The sequence below is a fragment of the Pongo abelii genome, chromosome 21 (assembly GCF_028885655.2).
Source record: "Pongo abelii isolate AG06213 chromosome 21, NHGRI_mPonAbe1-v2.0_pri, whole genome shotgun sequence".
In the NCBI taxonomy this organism is placed as follows: Eukaryota; Metazoa; Chordata; class Mammalia; order Primates; family Hominidae; genus Pongo; species Pongo abelii.
Window position 1 is genome coordinate 8,325,199 of NC_072006.2, and position 27,295 is coordinate 8,352,493.

General features: G+C 37.9%; 1 protein-coding gene across 2 annotated transcripts in view; it reads right to left on the reverse strand.

Annotated features, from left to right (window-relative positions):
- Window positions 1-732: 732 nt before the first annotated feature.
- Window positions 733-27,295, reverse strand: part of ESF1 (ESF1 nucleolar pre-rRNA processing protein homolog) — a 68,835-nt gene continuing 42,272 nt past the window's right edge. For both annotated transcript variants that reach the window (XM_009233309.4, XM_009233308.4), the window contains exons 10-14: window positions 20,166-20,287; window positions 14,831-14,918; window positions 5,285-5,361; window positions 3,744-3,890; window positions 733-1,579 (exon numbers count right to left, since the gene is read on the reverse strand). In XM_009233309.4, the coding sequence (XP_009231584.3) occupies window positions 1,286-1,579; window positions 3,744-3,890; window positions 5,285-5,361; window positions 14,831-14,918; window positions 20,166-20,287 (728 nt within the window). In that variant the 3' untranslated portion in view covers window positions 733-1,285. The remainder of the gene's footprint in view (window positions 1,580-3,743; window positions 3,891-5,284; window positions 5,362-14,830; window positions 14,919-20,165; window positions 20,288-27,295) is intronic.

The window sequence follows — 27,295 nt, forward strand, 5'->3', positions numbered from 1 at the left end:
GGGGTCTCACTGTGTTGGCCAGGCTGGTCTTGAACTCCTGACCTCAAGTGATGTGCCTGCCTCAGCCTCCCAAAGTGGGGGGATTACAGGCGTAGGCTACCACGCCCAGCCTATGGTCCTACTATATTGCCCAGGTTGGTCTCAAAACTCCTGGCCTCAAGCAATTCTCCTGCCTCAGCCTCCCAAAGTGCTGGGATTACAGGTGAGAGCCACCTTGCCTGGTCAGTAGGTTTGATTTTTAATACCCCAAATGTCAAGTTCACTATTAACCACAAGCCTGGTCAAATTCCTGTTGTCTTTCAGAAGTTACCATATTTATAATTTGCTCCAAGTTAACAATTTTGGTTTTATTTACATTTCCTTATACAGCATATCTAATTTGACTGTCAGTGGTTTGTAATATTTAGACCAGATGAGATCCAAGAGTGTTAAGGCCTTAAAGATGTGTTTTAATTTTAAGAAGAATTAAGGTATCCTTAAACTCTACAGCAGCATATCCATCCCTTCTAAAGTATGCCAAAAATTTGAAGGACAGAAGAATTTTCTGTTGCTACCAAACAGAAAAACCACTGGAGAGCTCATGAATATTTCAAATGCAATTTACGAGCAATGCAACTCTAGAACTGCCTTTAAATGGAGTTGTCCTCTTAAAAAGTTAAAATCGGTTTTCAGATATTTTTCCAGAGAGTACTTTCAGATGCATAAAATGGAATAAATCAGTGCTATACAAAATAATGAAAATATTTTACACTTTTATTTACAAGTTAGTTTCATAAACTATACTTAACATGACTAAACAACAAAAAGTTCTTGACTTCCATCCTTTATGGCTAGAAAAATAAATTATTTTAATAGTTATTTAAACATGTCTCCTGCTTCCAGAGAAATTAATGTATTAAATATATATATTTTTCAAATTATCCCTAATGTTTACACAAACTTAAGGGTAGATACTGTTCTATTTTTACACAGAATTGTAAACAGCCTTTTAAAAAGCTAGAGTAACTTTCCACTAGTTAGAATTGAACACGGTAAAATATAAAAATTTTATAAAACCTATAATTCAGGTAATTTAATTATGACTAATCTGTAGGAATATACAATACAAATTTGTCAGTCATCCACAATTAAGTACAATTATTTATGGAGAAAAATTTTACTATGTCCAGAAAAAGATTTATTCATATTCTTGAAAGATAGCTTTGTTTCCAATAAATATGCCCTCCTACTATTTCTGTACATTTTAGGAAAAGATGTATTCAATTCAAAAATAAGTAACATCCAGTTATTTGACTTTTTGCTTTTTTCTTGCTTGAAACTGCTCTGTTTTGGTTTTTATAGATTTAATCAACACTGACAAAGCAGGATCAATGGACTTCCTTTGTGATTCCTTTTCAATCTCACTCTCTTTTTTCTTTATTGCCTGAGTAAGTTCTTGTTCTTTTCGTTCTCTTTGCCGGGCCTTCTCCTCAAGGATTTTTCCCATAGCTTTTGTTTTCTTGAAATTGGGATCTGAGGGGTCCAAATTGAACAAGTGGGAAGTGTACATTGCCTGAAACCGTGCATCGTTAACATTTACCTGCAAATCCAAAAAAAAAAAAATTAATTAATTAATTAAACAAAATTACTAAAGCAAAAGGCCAGAAATGGGGACAAATTTAGAAAGTTGGTGAGTTGATTATATAAAATACAAACCTGAGTGTTTGTACTGATTCATTAGGAAACTGTTTTTCCATAACTCTTTATGGCCTACCTTTGGACCACAACTTGTGGGGCACCCTGTTCTTATCATGCAAGGACAATATATTTCAAAGGGAATTATAGTGGGCCATACATATACACATTATGGCCGGTAACTACAACGACCACTTAGACAAAATGACTGTAGCAGTGGTTTGTGAGGCAGGGCTTTCCCATGCTTACAGCACAAAATCAATTTCTCACCAGCATAAATAAGCCAATCAGAACATCTGCTGGAGGCCCTGAACTCTGAGTACATTTTAAGAAATTTTAATCTTGGTGCCAAAAATAAGGAACTATTGAAGGTGATCCATGGATCAAAAGATTTAAAGACCACTATGGCAAAGAATCCATCTGAGATCAAGATCTGGTCAGACACAAGCCCCAAATTTATCTTCTTTCTATAAAAACTTGTGGTTCCATGTTTAAGAGTATACCCTTAACTGCAGCCAGCCTTTGAGGGTTGCCAGGCAGATGGGTAACCAGCAGAAAGGGAAACACAGGAAACACAAGTCCACCTGGAGATGGAGTGTAGCTTTACTTAGTTATCACGAGGCCAAGAGACTCGATACCCAGAACAAGGAAAAAAATCCCATAAAAAATACTTTTATGCATGATTATTAATATATGAAGGCAGAATGACTACAAACCATTCTTTGCTTTTCATAAGGAAACTAACTCAATAAAAACCTCACTGGAATGGGAGCCTATGTGAAACTGACTCAAATAACAGAAGCTACAGAGTAGCCCCCAAATCCTTCTATATGCTACTTAGAAGCCATCTGTATGCTACCCTCCATTGTTTGAACAAATTTAAAATTTCCCAAGTTTCCCCTATCTTACTCAGGGTCAGTTCTTCCACATTAATGGTTGGAAGTCATTAAGCAGTTTCTAATAGCTGTTTGTAGATTTTTGGTAGAGGGCTCAAACTCATGCTTAGGGGACTCTGCAGCCATTAGGAATATGTACTCAACAAAAAGAGGAAGGAGTAATGGAAACAACACAGCAACTGAAAAAACATGGCTTACTGCGTTGGCCACTGCACACAGTGAGTGTGAGACGCTGTGACATGAACCTGCTATTCAAGCATACCTTTGCTGGTCTGAATATCACTGCATGTGATTCTAACATTCAAATCTACATATTTTTGGTACAATATGGCTACCAAAATACAAGTCAACTATTTCACCTGGTGCTCAACCAAAGAAACAATGATTTCATCCACCCTGAGATGAACTGGCTGTGCTGGATTAAAAGACAGTAGCTTTGGCTCCACCATCAGTCTTTCCAAAGACATTTTCTTTTTTCTTTTGAGACAGGGTGTTCTGTTGCCCAGGCTAAAGTGTAGTGCCACGATCATGGCTCACTGCAGGCTCGACCTCCTGGGCTCAAGCAATCCTCGCACCTCAGCCTCCTGAGTAGCTGGGACCACAGGTGTGCGCCACTATATCTGGCTTTTTTTTTTTTTTTGAGACAGAGTCTCACTCTGTCACCCGGGCTGGAGTGCAGTGGCGCAATCTCTGCTCACTGCAAGCTCCGCCTCCTGGGTTCACGCCATTCTCCTGCCTCAGCCTCCTGAGTAGCTGGGACTACAGGTGCCCGCCACCACACCTGGCTAATTTTTTGTATTTTTAGTAGAGACGGGGTTTCACCATGTTAGCCAGGATGGTCTTGATCTCCTGACCTCGTGATCTGCCCACATCAGCCTCCCAAAGTGCTGGGATTACAGGCGTGAGCCACCACGCCCAGCTGGCTAATTTTTTTTATTTTTCATAGAGATGAGGGTCCCATTATGTTGCCCAGGCTGGTCTCCAACTCCTGGACTCAAGTGATCCTCATGCCTCGGCCTCCAAAAGTGTTGGGATTATAGGCGTGAGCCACTGCACCTGGCCCCTAAGATATTTTCAAGGGTAATTTTGACTATGCTCAATTTCTATCTGCAGAGCTGACACTTTAGATTCAATTCCAGCTTTAAGAGGCTAATGCCTGGTGTCCATGGTTACCTCAAAGTCATCCTCTATTAATTCCTTCTTTTTCATGAGCTGCTTTTTCTTCTTTTTGCTCAGATTCTGGTGCTCCACAATCTTGTTGTAATTGAAGTGTTTCTTACTGTCCTCGTCCTCATCCATCATAAGCAAAGCCATTTCAGCCTGTAGAGAGCAAAAAAAAGTTCAAATGTATAACAGTGCTTTTTTTCTCACCCCCAAAAAGTATAAGGCAGAAGATATCCCTTCTAGAAAGGAAGACTCAATCACTAAAACTCTGGGGTACCACCTGTCATCTGTAAACTGACTGTGGATTACCAAAACAAAGAGATCTTTGCATAGCAATAAGGTAGAATCTCTGGAAGCAACATTACTGACAGCAGGAGAGGTAAAACCTTGTAGTTAAAAACTAGGCCCCATTTCACTTAGTGTGACTCATTAGTAGGCTGCAGGAACAAGAGTTCCCAACTACCCTCAAATAAAAAGTTCTCATTTTCACTTTGTTCTTTTTGTGCAATGACACTAAATCTAGCAAATGTTTATTTTGTGATGCAAATTATACTTTCTAAATGTGTAATTTTTAACAAGTAGGTTTTTTTTTTTTGCTTTTTTTTTGGCCTTTACTATTTCAATACTGATACATTTCTACGAAGGTAGGCTTAGTATCTGCTTCTGAAATCTAGTAAATGTCTTTTTACACTAAATGAGTATTTTCTACCAACCATGGAATTAAACAGGAACCCTCAAGAATCAAGTAAATAACCATGTACACTAGTAAAAATACAGAGTATGCTCTCGACCTTTGTGGATCTTCCTATATTACCACTGTAGACTGCCTTAATTTCCTTTTGTCACTGGCACTTGTAGCTGGCTTTTCAGAGACATTTTCCATAAAAATTGATTTTCTTTGTTGCTATTTAGATAACTTTATGTGGCCAGTCAGGCACACTTCTGGACAGTGACATGAACATCAGCCCTAGGGGCACTGCTGCCTTCAATTCCTGCCTCAGCAAAAGCACATATCACTCTGTGCCAAAATTACGTGTGACTCCGGACATAGGGGGTCACTGAAGCATAAGGTTCACTGCATTTCCAAGAATGTAATTTTGTACGTTAAATATACGTATTCACAATACAAAAAACAGAAATTTGCATTTGACAAACCATAACCACAAACTCTGTATTCCAGGACAGATTCAGATTGAATTAAAACTTATGGCAATATTATTTTGAGGTTTTAAGGGTATTTTCTGCCTCAGTATACGTATAGTAAATGTTTTTAACAGTGAGATAATTTCCTCTTAATTTATAAAAGAAAATAAATACCCTTGAGTTTGAGGTAAATTTTAACTTTGTACGATATGGAGAAATTATGTTTGGTAAAAAAACCACTGTATTTAGAAACTACACTGCTAAAATATTTAATTATGTCTCTTACAATTTAGTTATAAATGCCACTGCTAAAATAAGTTGTTTTTTAAAATTAGCGACATGTACAACTTCATTTAAATTGTACCTATGAATTATCCACTAAGCATGTAACAATAATCGTATTTTACCTTTTGTCTTTCTATTTCAGTTTCTTCTTCTGGAGATGTGCCATCTTTTGCAGATTTTACCGATTTTTTATTTATACCTGGCACAACAAACCAACATAAGAGGGGTAAAAATTACAGGACTATCAGCAACATTCTGTTTATACTAGGAACAAAAATATAAGATATCTAGGAATAATCTTAACAATAAATATGTCGAAACTAAAAGAAAAACATGTTACTGAAAGAAGACTGTGGGTATATGAATGGAATAAATACAATGCTTCTGCACAGAGTGACTGCATGTTATAAAGGAAGATTTTCTTTCAAAGTAATGTATAATTTACATTACCAATTAAAAAAGAAATACCATAGATCATTTCAACAGAGGCAGAATAAGCATGTCAATAAACATAAGAATACTGATTAACATTCAACATCCATTCATAATAAAAGTAATATATACATTTAATGAAATTCTAAATAAAAAATTCCATTCAAGGAAATCTTTACAAAGATTACATAGATTCCATATACTAGTGATATAGTGTATTAACATGTACTGAAAAGTGAAAATAACCAAAAAATTACTACACAATATAATAAAAATGATGAAACTGTATATAATAAAATATAGCATCATCAGTAGAAACAGAAAAGATTGTTTAATAACTGCTGTTGAGCAATTTGTTTCATTCTGGAAAAAAAAAATCAAATTAAAGCATAATACATAAGAAAATAAAACGCAGGTGAATTTAAGAGTTAAACATCAAACAAAATAAAACAAAGAACCCCTGTGAGAAAATACAAGGGAACAGCTACTGTATCTTAAATAGAAAAAATATTTTCATAGCATAAGAATATTGGAAGAGACAAAGAAAAAACCCCCAAGTGATTTGAATATATAAACTCAACACTATATATCAAACTCTCATCTGCAAAATGAAAAAACTTACCTTTATAATAATAATTTGACAGTCACTACCTGTAAATATAAGTTTTAAAAAACGCTTTCTCCTTCTCTAAGAAAAATCTGATCTTTAGTGAACTTTCTAGCTCTATTACCAGGTACTACCACCAGGTAAAGTGGTTCCTGACTGGAAAATAACATGTATTGGGGTCTCTAAATGCTTATAACTTTGGGGTTCCTTGATACCGTGACTCCTGTAACTGGTAAAACAGGGATCTGGAAGCTATGTCTAGGTGCTGTTAAAAAGCTCTCAGTTCCTATTTGGAACATGAGACTTCTCACCCAGGGTGACTACTGCACACTGTGTCTCCTTTCCTTGTACCCAAGCTGTACTGCTGAGTGAACTGCCATGAAGACTCGATGAAGAGAAACACACAACACTGCCCTGCTGTGTTTCCTGGCCTGACTACCCATGAAAGCCAAGTGTGACCCACTCAAGCCTTTTGTTTGACCGCCTACAGAGCCTAAGAAAATCCCCCGCTGGACACTGTACCACCCTCAGCAAGTCATCTTTGGAACAATATGAAATTCTGTTCATATTGTAAAAAACTGTAAAAAGACATTTACTAGATTTCAGAAGCAGATACTAAGCCTACCTTCGTAGAAATGTATCAGTATTGAAATAGTAAAGGCCAAAAAAAAAAGCAAGATGCCCCTAGATGTGATATAATATGAAAGATACAGCATTGCCTATGAAGTATGCTTGCCAAAACCATTCAACATGAATCTAATGGAACCACTCGTCTAACTTCCAGTTTATGGAAAATATAGTGGACCGAGTGGCAAGGAACAGATACATCTAGAATATAAGATATTCCAAAAGATCATTAGCCTGGGTTCTTGAAAGGCAAACGTTATGGGAGGGGGAAGTGTATATGGCATCTTCTAGACTATAGTGAACTAAAAAGACTACTACTAAATATGTCTATTACATAGTAACATCTTGTATAAATATATCTTTATGATATACCATAAAAGTATATGCATACAAAAGCAAAATGACAAAATGTTAACAACTGCCAAACACAGGTGCTGTTCACTGTATTATTCTCTCAATTTTTCTCAATGTATACATTTTCATAATTAAAAACAAGAAATGGCTGGGCGCAGTGGCTCACACCTGTAATCCCAGCACTTCGGGAGGCCGAGGTGGGCGGATCACCTGAGGTCAGGAGTTTGAGACCAGCATGGCCAACATGGTGAAACTCTGTCTCTATTAATAATACAAAAAAATTAACCAAGCATGGTGGCCAGCGCCTGTAGTCCCAGCTACTAGGGAGGCTGAGGCGGGAGAATTGCTTGAATCTGGGAGGCAGAGGTTGCAGTGAGCAGAGATTGTGCCACCGCACTCCAGCCTGGGCAACAGAGCGAGACTCTGTCTTGATAAAAAAAAAAAAAAAGAAATGACTGCTTCTATTATAATACTAATATCTTTCACTTACAAAGATTTCATGTAAATGAAAATATTAACACAGAGCAAAGAGAATTCACAGACAAAACCAAATGGTCAATAAACAGAAGGAAATTATTTCACCTATCTCACAAATGTTAACTGAGCACTGATTATGTTGCGATCACAGCTCCAGGTGCTGGTGATACAAGCCATGAACAAGAGGTTAAAATCTTCTCTCATGTAGTATACCTTGAAGTTGGGAAAGTCAGAGGCAAAGCAGGACAAAAGGGTTGGAGACTAAATGAGGGGGCTGGTTTTGTTAGGGTAGTTAAGGAAGGCCTCTTCAAGAAGGTGACACACAAACAATGACCTGGATGAAGTGAGGAAGTGATGTGAGAACACCTGAAGAAGGGTGTGGCAGGAGAAGGGATAGGTCAAGATGGTTGAAGAACTGCAGCTAATGGGATAACAGGATAAGCAAAACCTAAAGTCAAAAGAGGCTTTAGAAACTGCTCTGTGTGTATTAAGTCCCTGCGAATACTCTTGTACACCTGTCCAGCAGACATGCCCAGCCAAGAGTACATGCCAGCATAAAAGTGCTGCCAGGCTCACCTATCAGTGCTACCAAGCCATTTGTTTTGCACTTCCAAGAATAAATATTTATTGTATGCAGCCCTTCTCCCTAGAGAAAATGCTCCTCATCACTGGTCCTATCTGAAATTTTTTTCAGGGAATAATATACGAATCTTAAGAGTATAATCTTTCTCTGTCTTAATGTATGTGTATGTCCTTTACATATAAATATCATCAAAGTTCCACTTGCTTAGGGTATGAACCCCCATTCCCTAAGTTTACCACTGCTCCTACGCTCTCAAGCCAAGAGCACCTTTTGAAAGGAATGGACAAATGACATATGCAAAATATTATTCTGTAGCAGGGAGAAAATTAGACAGTATATATTTAATACTTAAAACAGATAAAGATCTTCACATACAGCTGTGGAAAATAATTTCAAAGAGCCCACAATAAACTATTTCAGATTTTATAACAACTTGGTGAAGAGTATTAAAAATAAACTTGAAAGGAGGACTAGTAAGGGAGAAAGAAAAAAAAATCCCCAAGATAGGGCTAAATATGATATCCAGTTTTAGCATGAAGAAAATTTCTTTGCTAACAAAGAATTTACTATGATGTTAGACTGAATTGTTTAGTCAAAAGATAAATAATGCATATAGATCATTTCTGCACTGTTAATAAGATCAACTATTAAGAGGTCACATCTATATATTTTTTAAAAACATTTTTTCCTCCCTGGAAAATTTTCAGACTTAAGTTAGATGAACAGTACTAGGGAAATGAAAGTTTGTGTTCTAAAATATTGTCTTTATTTTTCAGTCAATCTTTTGTCAAGTAAGGAACCACATCTCTAGCTGGGTGTGATAGCTCACACCTATAATCCCAGCACTTTGGAAGGCTGAAGGAGGAAGATTGCTTGAAGCCAGGAGTTTGAGACCAGCCTGAGCAACAAAGCATGACCCCAGCTCCACATTTTTTTTTTTTTTTAATTAGCCAGGCATGGTGGTGTATGCCTGTAGTCCCAGCTACTTGGGAGGCTGAGGCAAGACAATCACTTGAACCCAGGAGAGTTCAAGGCTGCAGTGAGCCATAACAGCACCACTGTGCACTCCACCCTGGGTGACAGAGCAAAATGCTGTCAAAAAAAAAAAAAAAAAAGAAACTGCATCTCCTGGGGCTGCTGCAAAAAATACATACGGATTGATTCTATTAAGTCAATACTAACAGAGACTCCAAGTCAGATATTAGAGTTTTACAGTTAAATAAATCTAACCAATCCTTACTGAGGCTAGAAACCTTTTAGGCAAAAAATGTAACAGAATACATCATGGAAAAAGATAGTGCGTAAAAATAAAATTCATCTGTAAAGGAAATTTCATTTCCCAGTACTTATAATGTCAGAAACTTGTTCCCATAATAAACTTCCTCCAGAGGGTTTAGTTGAGCAATTCATGTGAGAGAAGCTAAGAAAATTCACTGGAGGGCAGATGGATGTGGTCTCAGTACTGACCAGATGGGAGTGGTAAGCGCCCTAGTGATTTACTCTTTTGTAGCAAGTTCCTGCATCACTTGCCCATAATCAGATGCAGTCTGTTAAGGATAATCTCCCTCTAGGGTTAATCTCCCTCTAGGCTACCATATTCTGGCACTGCTTTACAATGTTACTTGTAAAATTACAAAAAATAAAGGGAAGCCCACTAGGACTCAGATTCTACCAGCTACCACTGGAAAATTAGCAGATTTTTCTAATGTTTCATTTCATTTTCATCTCATTAATGTGCTCATCCTAGATGTATATTTTAAAAACTCTCATTTGACACCAAGTTTGCAATTTAGAAGGAAATCAGAGAAAAAATTATAAAAGATAGAGCCAAATGCCAGGTCTGGCATCAATGAACTCATTTCCTCCACATTTTGAAGGCACATAAGTTTAGCTCTATGGGTTTGCCTAGAGCAAAAATGTTATAAATGTACCCAAGTCATCTGGTTTACAATGTTTTTGTCCTGTTTAACTACAGAACTTGAACTATATACTCAAACACTAGTGTGCCAAATTCATTATATCTTAAATATTTTTGAAAAGCAAGGTCTATATCCTTAGATAATGACTATATTTTACTTCCAAGGTACTAAAATCCAAAATTATTTTGACAAACTAATAATGAAGGCAACACTGTAATAATAAATTAATATACCAATGTAGGTCATCTGAGTTATTTTATTTCTACACTTAAAAAATTACAAACTGGCTGGGCGCGGTGGCTCACGCCTGTAATCCCAGCACTTTTGGGAGGCTGAGGCGCGCGGATCACCTGAAGTCAGGAGTTCAAGACCAGCCTGGCCAAAAAGGTGAAACCCTGTCTCTACTAAAAACACAAAAAATAGCCGGGCACAGTGGCACACGCCTGTAGTCCCAGCTACTTGGGAGGCTGAGGCAGGAGAATTGCTTGAACCCGGGAGGCAGAGGCTGCAGTGAGCAGAGATTGCGCCAATGCACTCCAGCCTGGGCGACACAGTGAGACTCTGTCTCAAAAAAATAAATAAATAAATAAAATAAAAATAAAAGTTACAAACTGGTAAATTTTGAAACAAAGTCTAACTCTAAGAGTACCTACTATAGATCCTTGTATCTGGAAGGCACACAAAAAACTTCCAATTTCTTCCTGACTCCCTATGGGAATCCATTTCCCTAAGGTTATAAGCATGCTTCCACCTATCTGCGCACATGCACCAGAAAACCTAAAGTATAATAATAATAATAATAAAAAACCATCCTCCTGGATCATGAGTACAAAATGTTAACATTCAGTATATTCTTCTTTATATCTTCTGGATACTGTTAAGCACAAATTTAGTTTTTGCTGGGGAGGAAAAGGTTCAGAACTGAGTAAAAACTTCTCATTAAATCCATCTATTTGAGCATATACATGATATATATCTAACACATATTTAAAAAGTCCAGTTATACCATAGGTAGTCAGATTAAAATGTAAAGTATGGGAAAACTGTATCATTCTCATATATTTAAATATTTTGTAACATGCTGAAAGTCATATGGGAGGACTGGGTGATTCTGACACTCAATAATTGTTGACTGAATAACCACGTACATGAATGGGGGCACACAGCTCTGTAACGTGCCTTTGAAAAGCCATGTCCAGCATGATTTAAAAGGGACATGCTCCTTTTGTGGCTCAGCTGGTTCTCTCTTTCTCTGCCTAGGCCTCCCATACCGCTGCTCTTGCCGCATGTTCTATGGTTTTGTATCTGGCCTGGCCTTCAAATTTATACGCCCCATCTTTCTCCATTTTCAGCCATCCAGACCTGAACATTCTCCTTAAAATTGACAATTAATTTAATCAACCACCTTACGCAGTAACCTCCTGCACCGTGCCCCCTCCAATGACCTGTTTCTACGTCCCTACCCTATATGCTCATGCAGATTATCTGTGCTTCTGCGAGTGAAATGAACAAACAGTATAAATCCATAAACCAATCAGGTAAATCCCTCACCTTCCTGCCACCAAATATACAAATTTATCTGCATTTGTATTTACTTTTATTTCCCCCATTTGCTGTATCTTAGTAACTTCTTTTCTGTTGGAACAATCCCAAGGGAAAGAAAACATGCCCTAAAAGCTCATATCTTTAAAAAAATACCTTCTCCTTACCTACATTCAGGTACTGCTCCACGTCTTTGCTCCCCTTCACAGTAAACTTCTGAAAAAAGATCTATATTCCTCGTCTCTACTTCCTCACCTTTCACCTCAAACTTTAACCCACACTAATCTACTGAAACCTCTACCACCTCACCAAGTGTCTGTAGGCCACTACATTAATACTGTTCCTCCTATTTCCCAGCCGCTCCTTCTCGGCTTCTTAAGCTCTTCCCATCCTTTCAAGTAGCACTTCCTCTAGTATGACAGATTAACAGTGCCTCATGTAGACTTCACCTGACCTTAGGGCCCATCCTGCATCCTCTTCTCTTATCATTGCTCTCTACTCCCACTGCCCTGGTTGGAAGTACTATTTATATGCTACTGATCCTTAAGTCTATATTCGTACTCTGATTTCTCTGCTCATCTCTCAGACTTATAACTCAATATCAACCAAACACCTCCATTTGTATATCTAACTGACGTCTCAAAGTGATTATGCCACAAATGGACCTATTTACTTTGCTTCCCACTCAAACTTATTGTTTCCATATTTCTTCCTAACTCAGTAAATGGAAGAACATTCTTCCATAGACTCAAACCAAAAACAGAAGTTATGCTGAATTTCTTCCTGATTTAGCAAGTATACTTCCAAAGTATATCTAGAGTTCCATTCTCTTCTCCATCCAATTCCACGAGCGGCATGCCAGGTAAACAACCATTATCTTTTTTCTAGAGCTCAGCAAAAGTCTGGTCTTCCAGCTCTCACCAGTCCTCAAACTGTTCTCTTTACAGGCACCAAAGTAATATGTTAATCTATACCAGATTATGTCTCATCTTTGCTTAAAGACTGTTCGGGCTTTCCACTATCAGTAAAGTAAAATCTAAATTTGTTGTCAGGACAACAAAGCCCTACAGGGGTAGTTTCCACTGAGTCTCCAGCCTGTCCTCATACCAATTCCCTCTCCGACAATGCTCCAGCCACACTGATGTCTTTCAATTCTTAACACCACACAGTGCATTCTCACCTTGGAGTCTTTCTACCCACTCTCCCCTCATTTGCAATGCTCTTCCCCCAGCTCTTCATGCCTGACTCCTCATTCCACAGGTCTCAGCTTTAATGTCATCATCTCAGAGAAGCCTTCTTTGCCTACCCAATGTAAACTCCCATATCTCCTACTTCTACCCAGTTATATCTTCTATTTCTTTCCTTTAAAACATTTACCATACCCTCATACTATTTATCTGTCTAACATGTCTTTCTTCAAACCAGACTCCACGAGGGATGCAATCCTGTTTGTATTATTACTACTGTATCTCTAGCCTAGCAGAGAGCTCAGCACCTGGTAGGCAATCAAAACAGTTATTATAGAATGAATAAACATGGCAAGACACTAGCTTTTTGTCCTAAATTCTATGTAAAAAATTCTGGCCTTGCTGTTTTGCTTTTTCAAAACAAAACAAAACCCACCGCAAAACACACACACAAAAACAGAAAAGCCCAGATAGAAACAATTACCCTCTGGGAACATTCTGAAATCAAAAGTAAATTAAAAGCAAACAAATTTTATCTATATCTTTTTTCTTTGGAACTTCTGATAATGACTTTAGAGAAAGCTTACTCTCAATTTAAATGTGTTGATTCCAAAAAACTGGCTACCCCAAGCCATCAAACCATTTAACTTACTCTTTGAATCCTATTCTGAGCTCTGCAATTTGACCAGACTTCACATGCCAAAGGAAACATTTTGGATAGAGAAAGAGGAAACTATAATGCTTAGCATTTCTCCATTATAAAGTTGGTTTCCTGAAACCAGAGGATAAGGCTAAAATCCATCATCTTCTAGAAATGACCACTCAGGTATGATAAAAAGCAGAATATGCTAAGTTTCCACTTCTCTGTCCAATTCCCAAGAATCTCACATTCTATAATAGACTTTATTTATCTTAATCTTCTTCTCATCAATAAAATGTCAGTACTAAAAAGCTGTAACAATCAGGAAGTAATTTTGAGCAATTCTGACCTTCCTGTTGAGAACTATTCTGGCCCACTAGTCACAAGGGAAAAAAAACAGGGAAACTTCATAAAATCCTTCTCTTTATAATGCCAGCTTGGAGTTGCTCCAGGAGCAAGGCTTTTGGGGTTCTTGTGTGTGGTATAATAATCAGGGAAGGCAAAATGCTTGAGAACAAATGGTAAGTCCTTACAGTGATTTCTGTACTGACTTACCAAGTATGGCCTGAACCTTACCAAACACATTTACACATACGCATTTCCTCTACATAATGGAGGAAAGAAAGAATGAGTAGGGCATATGAGGTGGAAACAAGGCTCCCTGGATATAGGAAATCAGATACCAGATAATTTAGGGATTCAAGGAAAAAGAGGAGTAAGGAAAGCTGGCTTTTTAGCTATAATTAAGCATAATGAGTATAAAAGGGATAAAATGAAACATAGATGCTTTTGTATATTTCAGCAGAAAAAGCTTTTATACGAAATTTCATGCACAAATTTAAAAAAATTATACATATATCAACATGCACATAAAAAAATTCGTTTCATACTTTTAATTCTTGACAGACTTTGCTGAGAAGGATCTAGAATGGATACGCTATTAAAAATCAGTGAAAGCACACAAGAAAATATTTATTCCTCTTTCTATTTCCTCTCATTCTTTTATAGAGTCGATCTGACTGGCACTAAGGATATTTCCCAGAAAGGAATCCCCAGTAAACTATTAACCATATTATCAAAAGCCTCCTATATTAAAATGACCTCTTGTATGTAGAAGGGACAAGCTGACCCTTCCCAATCAGATTAATGACTGTATGCCACAGGACAGACTTGCTTATGTCACTAAGGGAGCTACACAAATACTAGCAATTTTAAAAGAATGATTAGTTTATATTGCTTCCATGTACCTCACCTTTTTCTTTAGATTCCAATGGAAAACTACAGATATGAGCTGGCTTACCTATTTGTTTAACTTCTTCAGCAAAGTATGGGTCATTCAAATCAACATCAGAGGGAAGTTCCTCTTCACTGGCCTCTTCAGCAAGAGCCTTAAAAGTTGAATATAAAAATACAAAATTTCATTATTACAAGAATTATAATAAATGTATACCAAGAAAAACTGTATGCATTTCTTTTAAACCAAGTAGTTCAATCTAAAAGTAAATCAGTGGCCAAGCGTGGTGGCTCACGCCTGTAATCCCAGCACATTGGGAGGCCAAGGCGGGTGGTTCACGAGGTCAGGAGTTCGAGACCAGCCTGGCCAACACAGTGAAACCCCATCTCTTCTAAAAATACAAAAAAATTCGCCGGGCATGGTGGTGCACGCCTGTAGTCCCAGCTACTCGGGAGGCTGAGGCAGGAGAATCACTTGAACCCAGGAGGAAGAGGTTGTGGTAAGCCGAGATCGTGCGCCACTGCACTCCAGCCTGAGCAACAGAGTGAGACTCTGTCTCAAAAAAAATAATTAAAAGAAAAAAAAAGTAAACCAGTTTTTAAATGGACCAGTTTATAAAATAACTCCGACCTAAGTTATTCTGTTTGTTCAACAAATAATTATAGCGGCTGGGTGCAGTGACTCATGTCTGTAATCCCAGCACTTTGAGAAGCTGAGGTGAGCAGATCACTTGAGATCAGGAGTTCAAGACCAGCCTGGCCAACAGGGTGAAACCCCATCTCTACTAAAAATACAAAAGTTAGCCAGGCATGGTGGCGGGCACCTCTAATCCCAGCTACTTGGCAGGCGAGGCAGGAGAATCACTTGAACCCAGGAGACGGAGGTTGCAGTGAGCCAAGATGGCGCAACTGCACTCCAGCCTGGCGACAAAGCGAGACTCCGTCTCAAAACAAACAAACGAACAAAATACAGAATACTTAATAAATGCAGGAAACCATGTAGGCCTTTTGGGAGAAATGGAAGTTATCAGATACATGGTTTCTGCCCTCAAAAATTTTACCATCTATTAAAGGAAATCAGACACATAAACACATAAATAGACAAATACATAAATAAAAATAATTCAAGATAGGAAGGGTTAGGAGAGACAAAGTGATGCAGACAGTTGAAGGAGAAGATCTGAAGGAGAAGAATACTTTTAGATGGGTGATCAGTGATGGGAGGTGGCCTTTTCTCTCATAAAATTGAAAAATGACAGTGACTGAATTACTTGAAGTAGTGCATTGTGAATTATCTCTTAAATTATTAGTTACAACAATTTATTTGTTGGTTAAAGAAAATAATTTTTATTATGAAAATCTAAAACATACATAAAAGTAGGACAATGTAATGAACCCTCTGTTCTCATCACCCAATTTTATCAATTATCTTGTTTTATCTATAAGCCACCCCTAAAAACTGTCAGGCTATTTTTAAGTAAGTCTGCTGGTTAAATTTTTCCTAATCTAATTTGAACAGACTTTTTACTAAATTAGCAAATTTAAATAAAGCAATCAAATCTATAGAATAAATAGAACACATGTGAACTAAGATCAGACTAACCAGACTGAATTTATCTCTAGGAATCTAAAACATCTGAAGTCATTTAAACAAAAATATTTAGAATGCCATTATTGTTAAACATCCTGCATGCAAAAAGAATCACTAAAGCCCTAAAGAATATTTATTTTGACATTAATGTCCTTTTAAGAACAAGTGCTTCTGGCTTTTTTTTTTTTGAGACAGAGTTTCGCTCTTGTCGCCCAGGCTGGAGTGCAGTGGCGTGACCTCAGCTCACCGCAACCTCTGACTCCCAGGTTCAAGCGGTTCTCCTGCCTCAGCCTCCCAAGTAGCTGGGATTACAGGCGCCTGCCACCACACCCAGCTAATTTTTTGTATTTTTAGTAGAGATGGGGTTTCACCATGTTGGGCAGGCTGGTCTTGAACTCCTGACCTTAGGTGATCCGCCTGCCTCAGCCTCCCAAAGTGCTGGGATTACAGGTGTGAGCCAACACGCCCAGCCAAGAACAAGTGCTTCTTTTTTTTTTTTTTTTGAGATGGAGTCTCGCTCTGTTGCCCAGGCTGGAGTGCAATGGCACGATCTCGGCTCACTCAAGCTCCACCTCCTGGGTTCACGCCATTCTCCTGCCTCAGCCTCCCAAGTAGCTGGGACCACAGGTACCCACCACCACGCCTGGCTAATTTTTTTGTATTTTTAGTAGAGACAGGGTTTCACCGTGTTAGCCAGGATGGTCTCGATCTCCTGACCTCATGATCCGCCCGCCTCGGCCTCCCAAAGTGCTGGGTTTACAAGCATGAGCCACTGCACCCAGCCAGAACAAGTGCTTCTAAGAATTTTTTTTTTTTCTTACCAAACTATTATATGGATTCAGCAGTAACATGCTTTTAACGAAGAATATTTGCTATGTATCTACTCAACACATTTCTTTAACTGCTTTATAGATCTAAACAACAGCTAGATCAAAATACTAGATAACATGGCATATAACAGGTATTCATTTCTTCAGTAATAATTTTTCAGTATCAAAATTGAAACCACTGAGGAACAAAGGGGCAAAAATATTTTTAACTTGAAGAAAATTCTTGAAACTCTTCCATATACAAAGAACCTGTGGAGTTGGAAAGGATCCGTTGGAGTCAAGTCCAGTACTGAGTACTGTAGGGTCTAGAACACCCTGGACACTCAACAATGTATTTTGAATGCTGCTGACAAACGAGTCCAGACTTAGCCCAAATGAATGGAAAAAGTAAAAGCACAAACTCAAAGCTCCCAGAAAATGAAAATCCAACAGAATAGCTGCTACAATTCTCAGAATGACTACTTTATTGACCCCATGAGGGCCCACTTGAGACATCTCCAATAAACTGATAGCTTAACACTTGAGGAGTTATTTCATTTAGAAGATATTTTACTCACTTTGGGAGGCTGAGGCGGGCAGATCACGAGGTTAGGAGATGGAGACTATCCTGGCTAACATGGTGAAACCCCGCCTCTACTAAAAATACAACAAAATTAGCCGGGCGTGGTGACGGGCGCCTGTAGTCCCAGCTACTCGGGAGGCTGAGGCAGGAGAATGGCATGAACCCGGGAGGTGGAGCTTGCAGTGAGCCAAGATCGGGCCACTGGACTCCAGCCTGGGCGACAGACCGAGACTCCGTCTCAACAAAAAAAAAAAAAAAAAAAAAATTTTACTGCCTACTGAGTTTGAAAAGGAGTTCTAGGGAAGAAGAGAGTTAGTTAGCACATCAATGGAAGCAGGGCTCTTACCCCACATGGTGTTACATGTATATTATTTTCATACATGGTTTCTGGCTTGTAAGTTCCTTAGCCCTTGCTACAGTCTTTTGTGTTCGGTCTTAAGGGCAGGACTGTACTCTTCCCTCACCTTTCTGATTGTGCGTCTTAAGACCTTCCCCAGAGAGGGTCCTGCCCTGTACTTGTGGGGAAAGAATGCTGGCATCATGAAGCTTCCATAAAAACCCGAGAAACGAGTTCACAGAGCTTCTGAATAGCTGGACACGTGGAAATTTCTGGAGGGTGGAGCGCCCAGGGAGGCATGGAAGCTCCACACCCCTTCCCCCATACCTTACCCTATTTCCTCTGTATCCTTTGTAATATCCTTTATGATAAACCAGCAAATGTGTGTAAATGTTTCCCTAAGGTCTGTGGCCACTCCAACAAGTTAATTGAACCTAAAGAGGGGGTCGTGGGAACCCCAACTTGAAGCCAGTCAGTCAGAAGTTCTGGATGTCCAGACTTCAGACTGGTGTCTGAAAGGGTGGAGGCAGTCTTGAGGACTGAGCCCCCAATCTATGGGATCTGACACTATCTCCAGGTAATGTTGGAATTGGAGGTCACCCAGCTGGTGTCCACTGGTTAGTGTGTGGAGAAAACTCCCTATCCATTTGTTCACAGATGTTTAAATAATTCTGTGTTGATAGTTGCAGTGTGAGAGCAGAGGAAAAACACAGTCTGGAAGAGTTTTTCCCATAAGACCCAATTTCTCCATTATACTATCCGTTTCCACAAACACTGACTACAATAGAAGTATAAAAATTACTCCACTGCATCATTCAGCTTTGCATCTCTCCACCCTTATAGCACTAAAAGTCAAAGCTGTACCAAAAGCATTATAAGAATACACAGTATAGAAACAGTATAGTGGGGAACAGAAGAAAGAACACTGGTTTGAGTAACTGTGGATTCTGGTCTCAGCTTGGCCACTGGTATGCTATGTAACCTCAGACTAATCAGCTAATTTTTTTTACAACTATAAAACAGGGCTGGACTAGAATTAATAATTTTAAGATTCCCCAAGTTGCAAAATTTTGTCATTATCAGTAATAATGCTCTAAGGCACACCACTGCCAGAATGCTGCATTTCAGTGACAAGAGCACTTTTAGTGGCAAAAACCTAAGTGATCTGTACTATTACTGAGGACTCTGGAAAACTCTGGAAAAGATGTTATTCCCTGAACAACATGAGTCAAATCATATTGTCCACAGAAACCATATTAACACAGAGGAAATACTCTTATTTATTTATTTGTTTATTTATTTTTTGAGACAGAGTCTTGCCCTGTCGCCCAGGCTGGAGTGCAGTGGCGCGATCCTGACTCACTGTAACCTCCGCCTCCTGGGTTCAAGCGATTCTCCTGCTTCAGCCTCCCAAGTAGCTGGGATTACAGATGCGCGCCACCACGCCCAGCTAATTTTTGCATTTTTAGTAGAGACAGGGTTTCACCATGTTGGCCAAGCTGGTCTTGAACTCCTGACCTCAGGTGATCCACCTGCCTTGGCCTCCCAAAGTGCAGGGATTACAGGCATGAGCCACTGCACCCGGCCAGGAAATACTCTTGATAAAGGAATTTAATGACAATACGGTGATAGATAAGCCATAATACTGCAAGGTGAAAATGCAGGTTGAGAGATGGAAAGTATGGCATAATTTCACTCATGTTAAAAACCTCTATGTGCATATATCCTCAAGGAAAAAAGTCTGTATGTACCTCTTTTGCTCAGAAACACAGAACAGAATCATACTGCTTATATCTAGATATTAAGTATGTGTTTTACGTAGGTGGCATGTAAATGTAAAATGTCAGAATGCAGCAGTTGAAGTGGCTCTGGACTGTGACCAGGCTTTGTACACCACTATGTGGCCATGCCGAAAATACTTAACTTTCTGCATTCTCACTTTGCTCTTTCTTAAAACTGGGATGATAACAAGGCCTACTTCAGTGAGTGGTTACATTTTGAGATAATGGATTCCAAGCACCTGGTACCATCTGATACATGGCTGGTATTCAACAAACATTTGGTCATAATTATCACTGATACCTTCTGTTTCCTTTTCAGTCTTTTTTTCTCTTTCTTCTTCTCTAAAAATTGTTCCCAAGGGGTCAGTTTATCCTTTCCTTCCAATTTGTTTTTGACCATCTCTTCTGCACTTTCTTTAAGACCTGAGGAAAAATCCAAATAGTTTAGCTTAAAATGTCTTATTGTCTGGCAATCACTTAAACATATAATTTATAAAGACAAATATAATTTATGCATATTTAATAGAATAACAAACATGCAATGGTAAATATCTGTAATATCCCAATATCATACAGTGACACAGGACCAACTTCTATAAAAGTTATTTCCTAATGACAAACAACAATAACCTAACCAAACAAAATCAAAACAAACCAACAAACCAACCTAGCAACCTGATACATGGTCAAGCCACTAAAGAAAAATACTGTATTTAGGCTCAGCCTTCATTTCTCTAAATTTTTTTGTTTAGAGATGCTAAGAAAACTTCTGAACTAATTCTTCTCAGGATACTAATTAATTTTTGTAGCAAAAGACAAGCGGCTTTTCTTGTCTTTAATTATCCCCACTTGCTTCTGTCATCCAAGTGAAAGCCTATGTTCTCTGCGAACTACAGGTTTTGAACAAAAATTGTTTAGTAAGGAATCCCTGTTGAAATATCCCATGAGCAAAGGATTCTCAATCTTTTCTCAAGCATTCTGTGAGGCCACATAGAAAAGATCAGAAGGACCACCAAGTTCAGATTCCATTTCATCATATGGTTTAGCTCTTTCAATGCTGCTATTTGCTCTTATATTTCATCTCAAAAGGTCTTTCTTCCTATAGTCTGCTGTTCCCGATTCACGTTTCTAGGTATCTTACGCAATAACTAGAGGGGGTAACAAGGTGGGAGAAAAAGCCCTAAGGCTGATCTATCCGTTTACAAAGACCCTCATTATTGCCAAAGTAAAGGAAATGTAAATACTGTGCTGTCCCTTTTGATAATAAAGATGTTTTTTATTTTGTAGTAGTGTTTAGAGGACATAGTTGGGTGGATCTTTAAATATTTAGATGACACAAAATTCATTAAAAAAACCGAGACATCATCAATCCAGATCATCTTCTCAGATACATTCTAAATTCTAAGAAAGTAGAAACAATACTAAATACAATTCTCTTTTGTTGATGAGTATATACAGACTGAGAACATTTAGCAATTTGTCTAAGAACATGGAGGTAGGAAGCTGCACAGCTAAATTTTGAATTCCTGGTCATCCTCTCTACTATTATCAGATACATCTAAAATGCAAGTTTGACCTACAGAATGAAGAAATATATGGCCCAAGAATAAAACCTAAAACTTTGGGCCTCTGGTTCCTTATCTGCAAAATGAATGGTTTAGATCAGAAGTATGCAACCCTTTCCTCCCAGGTGCACTGATTTTCCCCCCTCAAAACATTTGGTAAAAGTAAAAATACATAAAACAACTAAAAACAGTGCTTTTGGGCCTTGAGCTTCAAAGAACAGTTTGAAACAGCTGAAACAGATCTCTAAGATCTTCCTTGGTTTTTAACCCAAGACTTAATCTCCAAATTTCTATAGCTTAGAAAAGTATTAATGTTAACCTATATGCACACCCAAGGTAACACAGATTTGTTTTTATGACATACTGCTGTTAGGATCTCTAACTTACAGGATGCCAAATCAGAACACAGTTCTCAATTCAAAAATGTTTCTTATGAGAAAAACATAATTTACTTTAGTAAACAGTTTTCAGGAGAAATGTGTAATATAAAACCATGTTTAGATCTCTGATTCAACAGACAAACAGCACCTAAGAAATGTAAACTGGGATGTTCATGTGAGAGAAAGCAGCAAATTCTGATAAAACAAGTTGATTTCAAAGAACAAAATAATTTATGTATTCTGCCTGTAGGTCAGCACACAATCAGTTCAGTCTAAAATTTTAAATGTACAGTGTTGTATTCTTACATGATGTTTAAATAATACTCTTTGAAGTATTCTACTATAATTTCCTCATGCATTAAGATTTTATTACTTCAAAATACTAAACTAATATAGAAATTTTTTCACCAAAAAAGTTATTTTCTGATTTTGTTCCAAGCTCTACTTCTAAATCACCACGATGCTAAGGAAGGTTCTATGTTGTTATCTCTTAGGTGACTAGAGGACTGGGTTGATGTGTCTCAACCTTTTTTGGAGGCATGGATAGCATGAGATTTTGATAAAAGTTATGGACTCTAACACTGTACTGGAAAAACTTGCGTACAATGTTCAGGAGGTTTATGACTATCCAAAGATCATCTCTCTGTAATGATCCAAGAGCTTAAGGTAAAGAACATTTATAGGAGCTGAAAAGGTCTAGCCTGGGGGGAGATGAAAGTCCATTCCTGTAACTTTGAAGCTTACCAGCGTTGACATTTGTAGGTTCTACATCAGGTTTTCTCAATTTCAGTATTATTGTTATTTTGGACCAGATAATTCTTTGTTGTGACGGGCTATCCTGTGCACTGGAAGTTATTAGCAATATCTCTGATTATCCACTAGATGTTAGTAACCCCAGGTGTAATAATCAAAAATGTCTCCAGACATTGCCAAATATCCTCTTGGGGGGCAAAATTACCTCTAGTTAAGAATCACTGTTCTAGACAATCATTAAAAATCATTTCTAAAAAAAAGGGCTATGTCAATATTTGAACCACGTAAGTGATGGTATTTTATTTGGTGCTTGATTATATAATGTCTTCCTAATTTATAAGTTTCATCTGAGCAGTCCTTTCTTCTAACTAGACCAAAAGCAGCTTAAAGTCACCTTCTTTAGTATTTCATAATATTTAGCATAGTGCCAGACACATAGTAAATACTTAATAAACACTTAATTGATCTGTCTTAAAGGAGGGATTCTTATTTCAAGCCAACTGTTTGATCTTTCATGTTTGGAACATATTCTCTCTAACAGAAAATGAATCAAAACTGTAGGATTGAAATAAATGGGCTTGATCCTCAAGTGGTTCATGTGGTTAAAAACAAAAAAGAAAAGGACTTATAAGTCTAAAATAATTCATGTTATGTTTATTCTTAGGAAATATTATTTTTCTGGTACTTTGTTTACAACAATAAAGAAATAGTATCTTCAGTTTAATAGTCTGTAATTTTTTTTTGCCTGGCTCTCACTTAATACACCCAAATAGTAGCATAAGAAACACATTGCAATGAATTCACACACCACCATGATAACTTAAAAAATGCTTTGTTCTTGTTGTCATCATGAGGTCATTTAAATTTCTTGCCACAGATCACAGCTGTTTATGTTCTAAGTTCTTAAAAATATGCCCATCCCAGAAGCCTCTTGGCATAAGTACAAGAACATTCTTCAGTGACAGTTTTAGCCTCCGAGAGCAGCCACTATGTGACTGAAAAACAACTTCATTGTAACTGTTTTTAGTTTTGCACAAATTTGTTTAAAAAATTTTAAGTACATATCCAAGGACTTCTGAATTAGTTAAAAATAACATCAATAATCCTACAAATAAGGGGCAAAAACCTCTTTCAGAGCCAACAACATAGATGACTCAATTATGACAATAATAATTTAAGCACAATCCATTCAGAATTATTCTGGCAGTTTGCATACATATAAAAATGTTTTTAAATATCCTTGCAAAACACACAAAAATAAGAGTATACATTCCGCCTACCTTACTCATTTGTAATATCTGAAAAGTCTTCAAAGGGCAGGAGATGAACAACTTAAAATAACTCCACTAGGTACTACAATCGGCTTTGGTCATAAAAACAAAATGTACATTTAAACATTTCTGATATAGGCTGAAACTAGCACTCTTTAATTAAACCTGACTGTGTAACACTCAATTCCAAAAGTAGCTTTTAAAATCTAACCAGCCACCACCACTGCCACCAAAACTTCAAATTTGGAATCCACTCTGAGTATAAGGCTTTTTTTTTTTGAGACAGAGTCTTGCTCTGTCACCCAGGCTGGAGTGCAATGGTGCAATCTCGGCTCACTGCAACTTCCGCCTCCCAGATTCAAGCGATTTTCCTGCCTCAGCCTCCCTAGTAGCTAGGATTACAGGCACACGCCTCCACGCCCGGCTAATTTTTTTTGTATTTTTAGTAGAGACAGGGTTCGCCATGTTGGCCAGACTGTGGCCGAACTGAGTAAAAGGCTTTTTAGAGGAAAACCACTGGCCATGCCTTGAGGAACAGTGTCATCAAAGACACTCCTTCAAACTCTCCACCCCAATGGTGTAGGGAGAAGGAAGGACACATTCACTCACATAACAGGGGTCACAGGATATTTGGTCCAGATAAGTAAACGGGATCTTTGCCAGGGCCATTTTTTCCTCCCTGGTAAAGTAGGGTGACTATGTGCACAGGATATCCTTAAAGCATATTGGATAAGCCAAGTGATCAATCTTTCAAATAAGAAATATGAAGATCTGAAGTGTTTTGAACTTGGTTCAGGATCTTACAATTTCTTGTATGAACTTCTGTAAATCCCTCTCTCCTAAACTTTTTTTTTTTTTTTTGGAGACAGGGTCTTGCTCTGTTGCCCAGGCTGGAGTGCAGTAGTGCAATCACAGCTGACTGCAGCCTAGATCTCCCAGGCTCAAGCAATCCTCCCACCTCAGCCTACTGAGTAGTGGGACCACAGGTGTGCATCACCATACCCAACTAATTTATTTTACTTTTTGTAGAGATGTAAGTCTCACTATGTTGCCCAGGCTAGTCTTGAACTCCTGGGCTCAAATGATCCTCCTGCTTCAGCCTCCCAAAGTGCTGGGATTACAGTCATGAGCCACCGTGCCCAGCCTCTCCTAAACTCTTACAGTACCATGGTCTTTTATTCTCTAGCATTTGTCACAGTTGGAATTATATATTCATTTGTGGAATTGTAAAAATTATCATTAATGGGTATCTCAATAGGTTGCAAGGTTGCAAACTCCATGAGGGCAAAGGTCATAGCCTGTTTTTCTCTTGCTGGTAACTCTAGTGTCCAGTGAAAGGTGTGACATACAGCATGCATCTTATAAATGTCTGCTAAATAAAAGAGCAAATAAAAGAAAAAAATGAGTCAAATTTGTTCCCAACCTTACAGACTAGGAACAACAATGCATAAAATTAAAAAGTAAAATAACAACTAGCCTTGTGAACAATAGTAAACAGCAAAAATGACCAATCAGGCACAGCCAACAAATACTCTTTGGGTGCACTTAACACTATGAGAATAGTGTTACACAGAAACAACACAGTCATAAGGATAATAAGGATGAGGGTACAGGAAGCTGCTTAGATAGGCAATTGCTTCTTATATAACCCTCAATTCTGTACCTTCCAAAACATTCAGTGAAGCATCCATAGAAAATATGCCCAAAGTATGTGATCAATGAACACACGGTTTTTTTGTTGCTGATTGTCTAAAAGCTATTTAACTGGGTAGAAATTGCTTTACATTTGTCTTGAATTTGAGCTTATCATACTCTTCTTCCAAATCACCTTTTACTCTCCCTTGAAATGATGTCTTCCATTTACAATCATATTCGGTTTACTGTAAATCGAGCTGCCCCTGCTTCTTAGAATCAAATATTCTTAAAAGCTAACTTCAAATACAAAACAACATTTGGGCCTCATTAGGGAGCTATTGTTTCCTGTATTTGCCTGTACTTTACTTGTATGTTTTCTTTGTCTTTCAAGTAGTTTGTAATCACAATGTACACAATATCAAGCTATCCTAGTACTGACAAACTAAAATTCTGTCCAAGTCTGGTGAAGTCATTCTGCTAATTAGTTTACGGCAAAGAAGACTGAAGAACTACTTGTTCTATTGTTACTTTTATACATGTTTATGGACAAGGTCGAAAATAAATGAAAACTTTTAAATGTAAGGAAACAAAAGGAATTTCTTGGAATCCAGTCACAGTAAGAAAGTTCAAATAAACAAACAAAAAAAGAAAGCTCAAACAGAAATATTAAACTAGATTAGAAGCAAGGAGTTTTCCTTGGGGACAAACACTGATCTGCTATGGTCTTATATGGATCCTTGGTTGTAATGGGTTGCTGGCCAAGAAGCCAGGACACAGAGTTTGAAGCCTGATCACGGTGGGAGGTCCCAGCAGAGACCACTACATTAAGCCAAGATGCTTAAGGGTGCTCTCAGTGGGTGATGTCCCTTCCCCCACAAATCAGAGAGAACACATGCCTGTTTGGGATTTGGTTATGGGCAGAAAGAGGGAAGTAAAAATACATTTTTCCCACATAGATTTATAACCACAAACCCCTGGGTTTGTGGCTGGAATTCACACTACTTGTGTGGCCCAAAATAATCTAATCCAAAAACTCAGCTTCAATTGGTGTTGGATTGGAAGTACCCTTAGGCATCTGGCAAATATTTTTTAAAAGTACTTTTGACACAGGCTTCTGCAATTCCCTTAGGTAAAGAAAGATTCAAGAACAATGAGATTACAATCAAACTTCACAGAAACAAACTATAAGAACCATAAAGACTATGAATATTGGAATTATCAGATACAGAATATAAATCAGCACTTTTAAAAAACAAAAGAAGAAATTAAAAGATCAGACTAACAAAAGGATAAGACTAGAAAAAAAATAAACAGCACACTAGACAGAGGTAAAGAAAGAATTAATGAACTGAAAAACAAAAGTGAAGAAATTACCCAGCATGTTGTAGAGATTCAAAGGGATGGAAAATATGAGTTATCAGATTGAGAGTTAGAATGTACTACACATATTAAACAGGATTTCCAGAAGGAGAAAACAGAGAAGATTGGGAAAATGTAATACTCTCAGAGAAAACGGTAGAAAAGTTTTCAGAACAAAAGATGATAATCTTCAGGATTTGGGGTATTTAATTCCAAGCAAGATTAAAGCTAACAAGCAAAAATGACCTACATCAGAGTGCAACTCTAGAACACTTAAAATATGTTAAAAGCCAGGTACCCAAGACAACACTGTAGAGCAAGACCACATCTCTCCTGACAGGATTCAAAAGTGGGCCCTGAGGGATTAAAATACTTGTTCTTTAGTCACACCGGCTTCCTGACTTGCACAGGAGTCAAGAGGAAGTCTTGTGAGCTCACAGTAAAATTGCCCCTTCCCAGAAAGAGGCT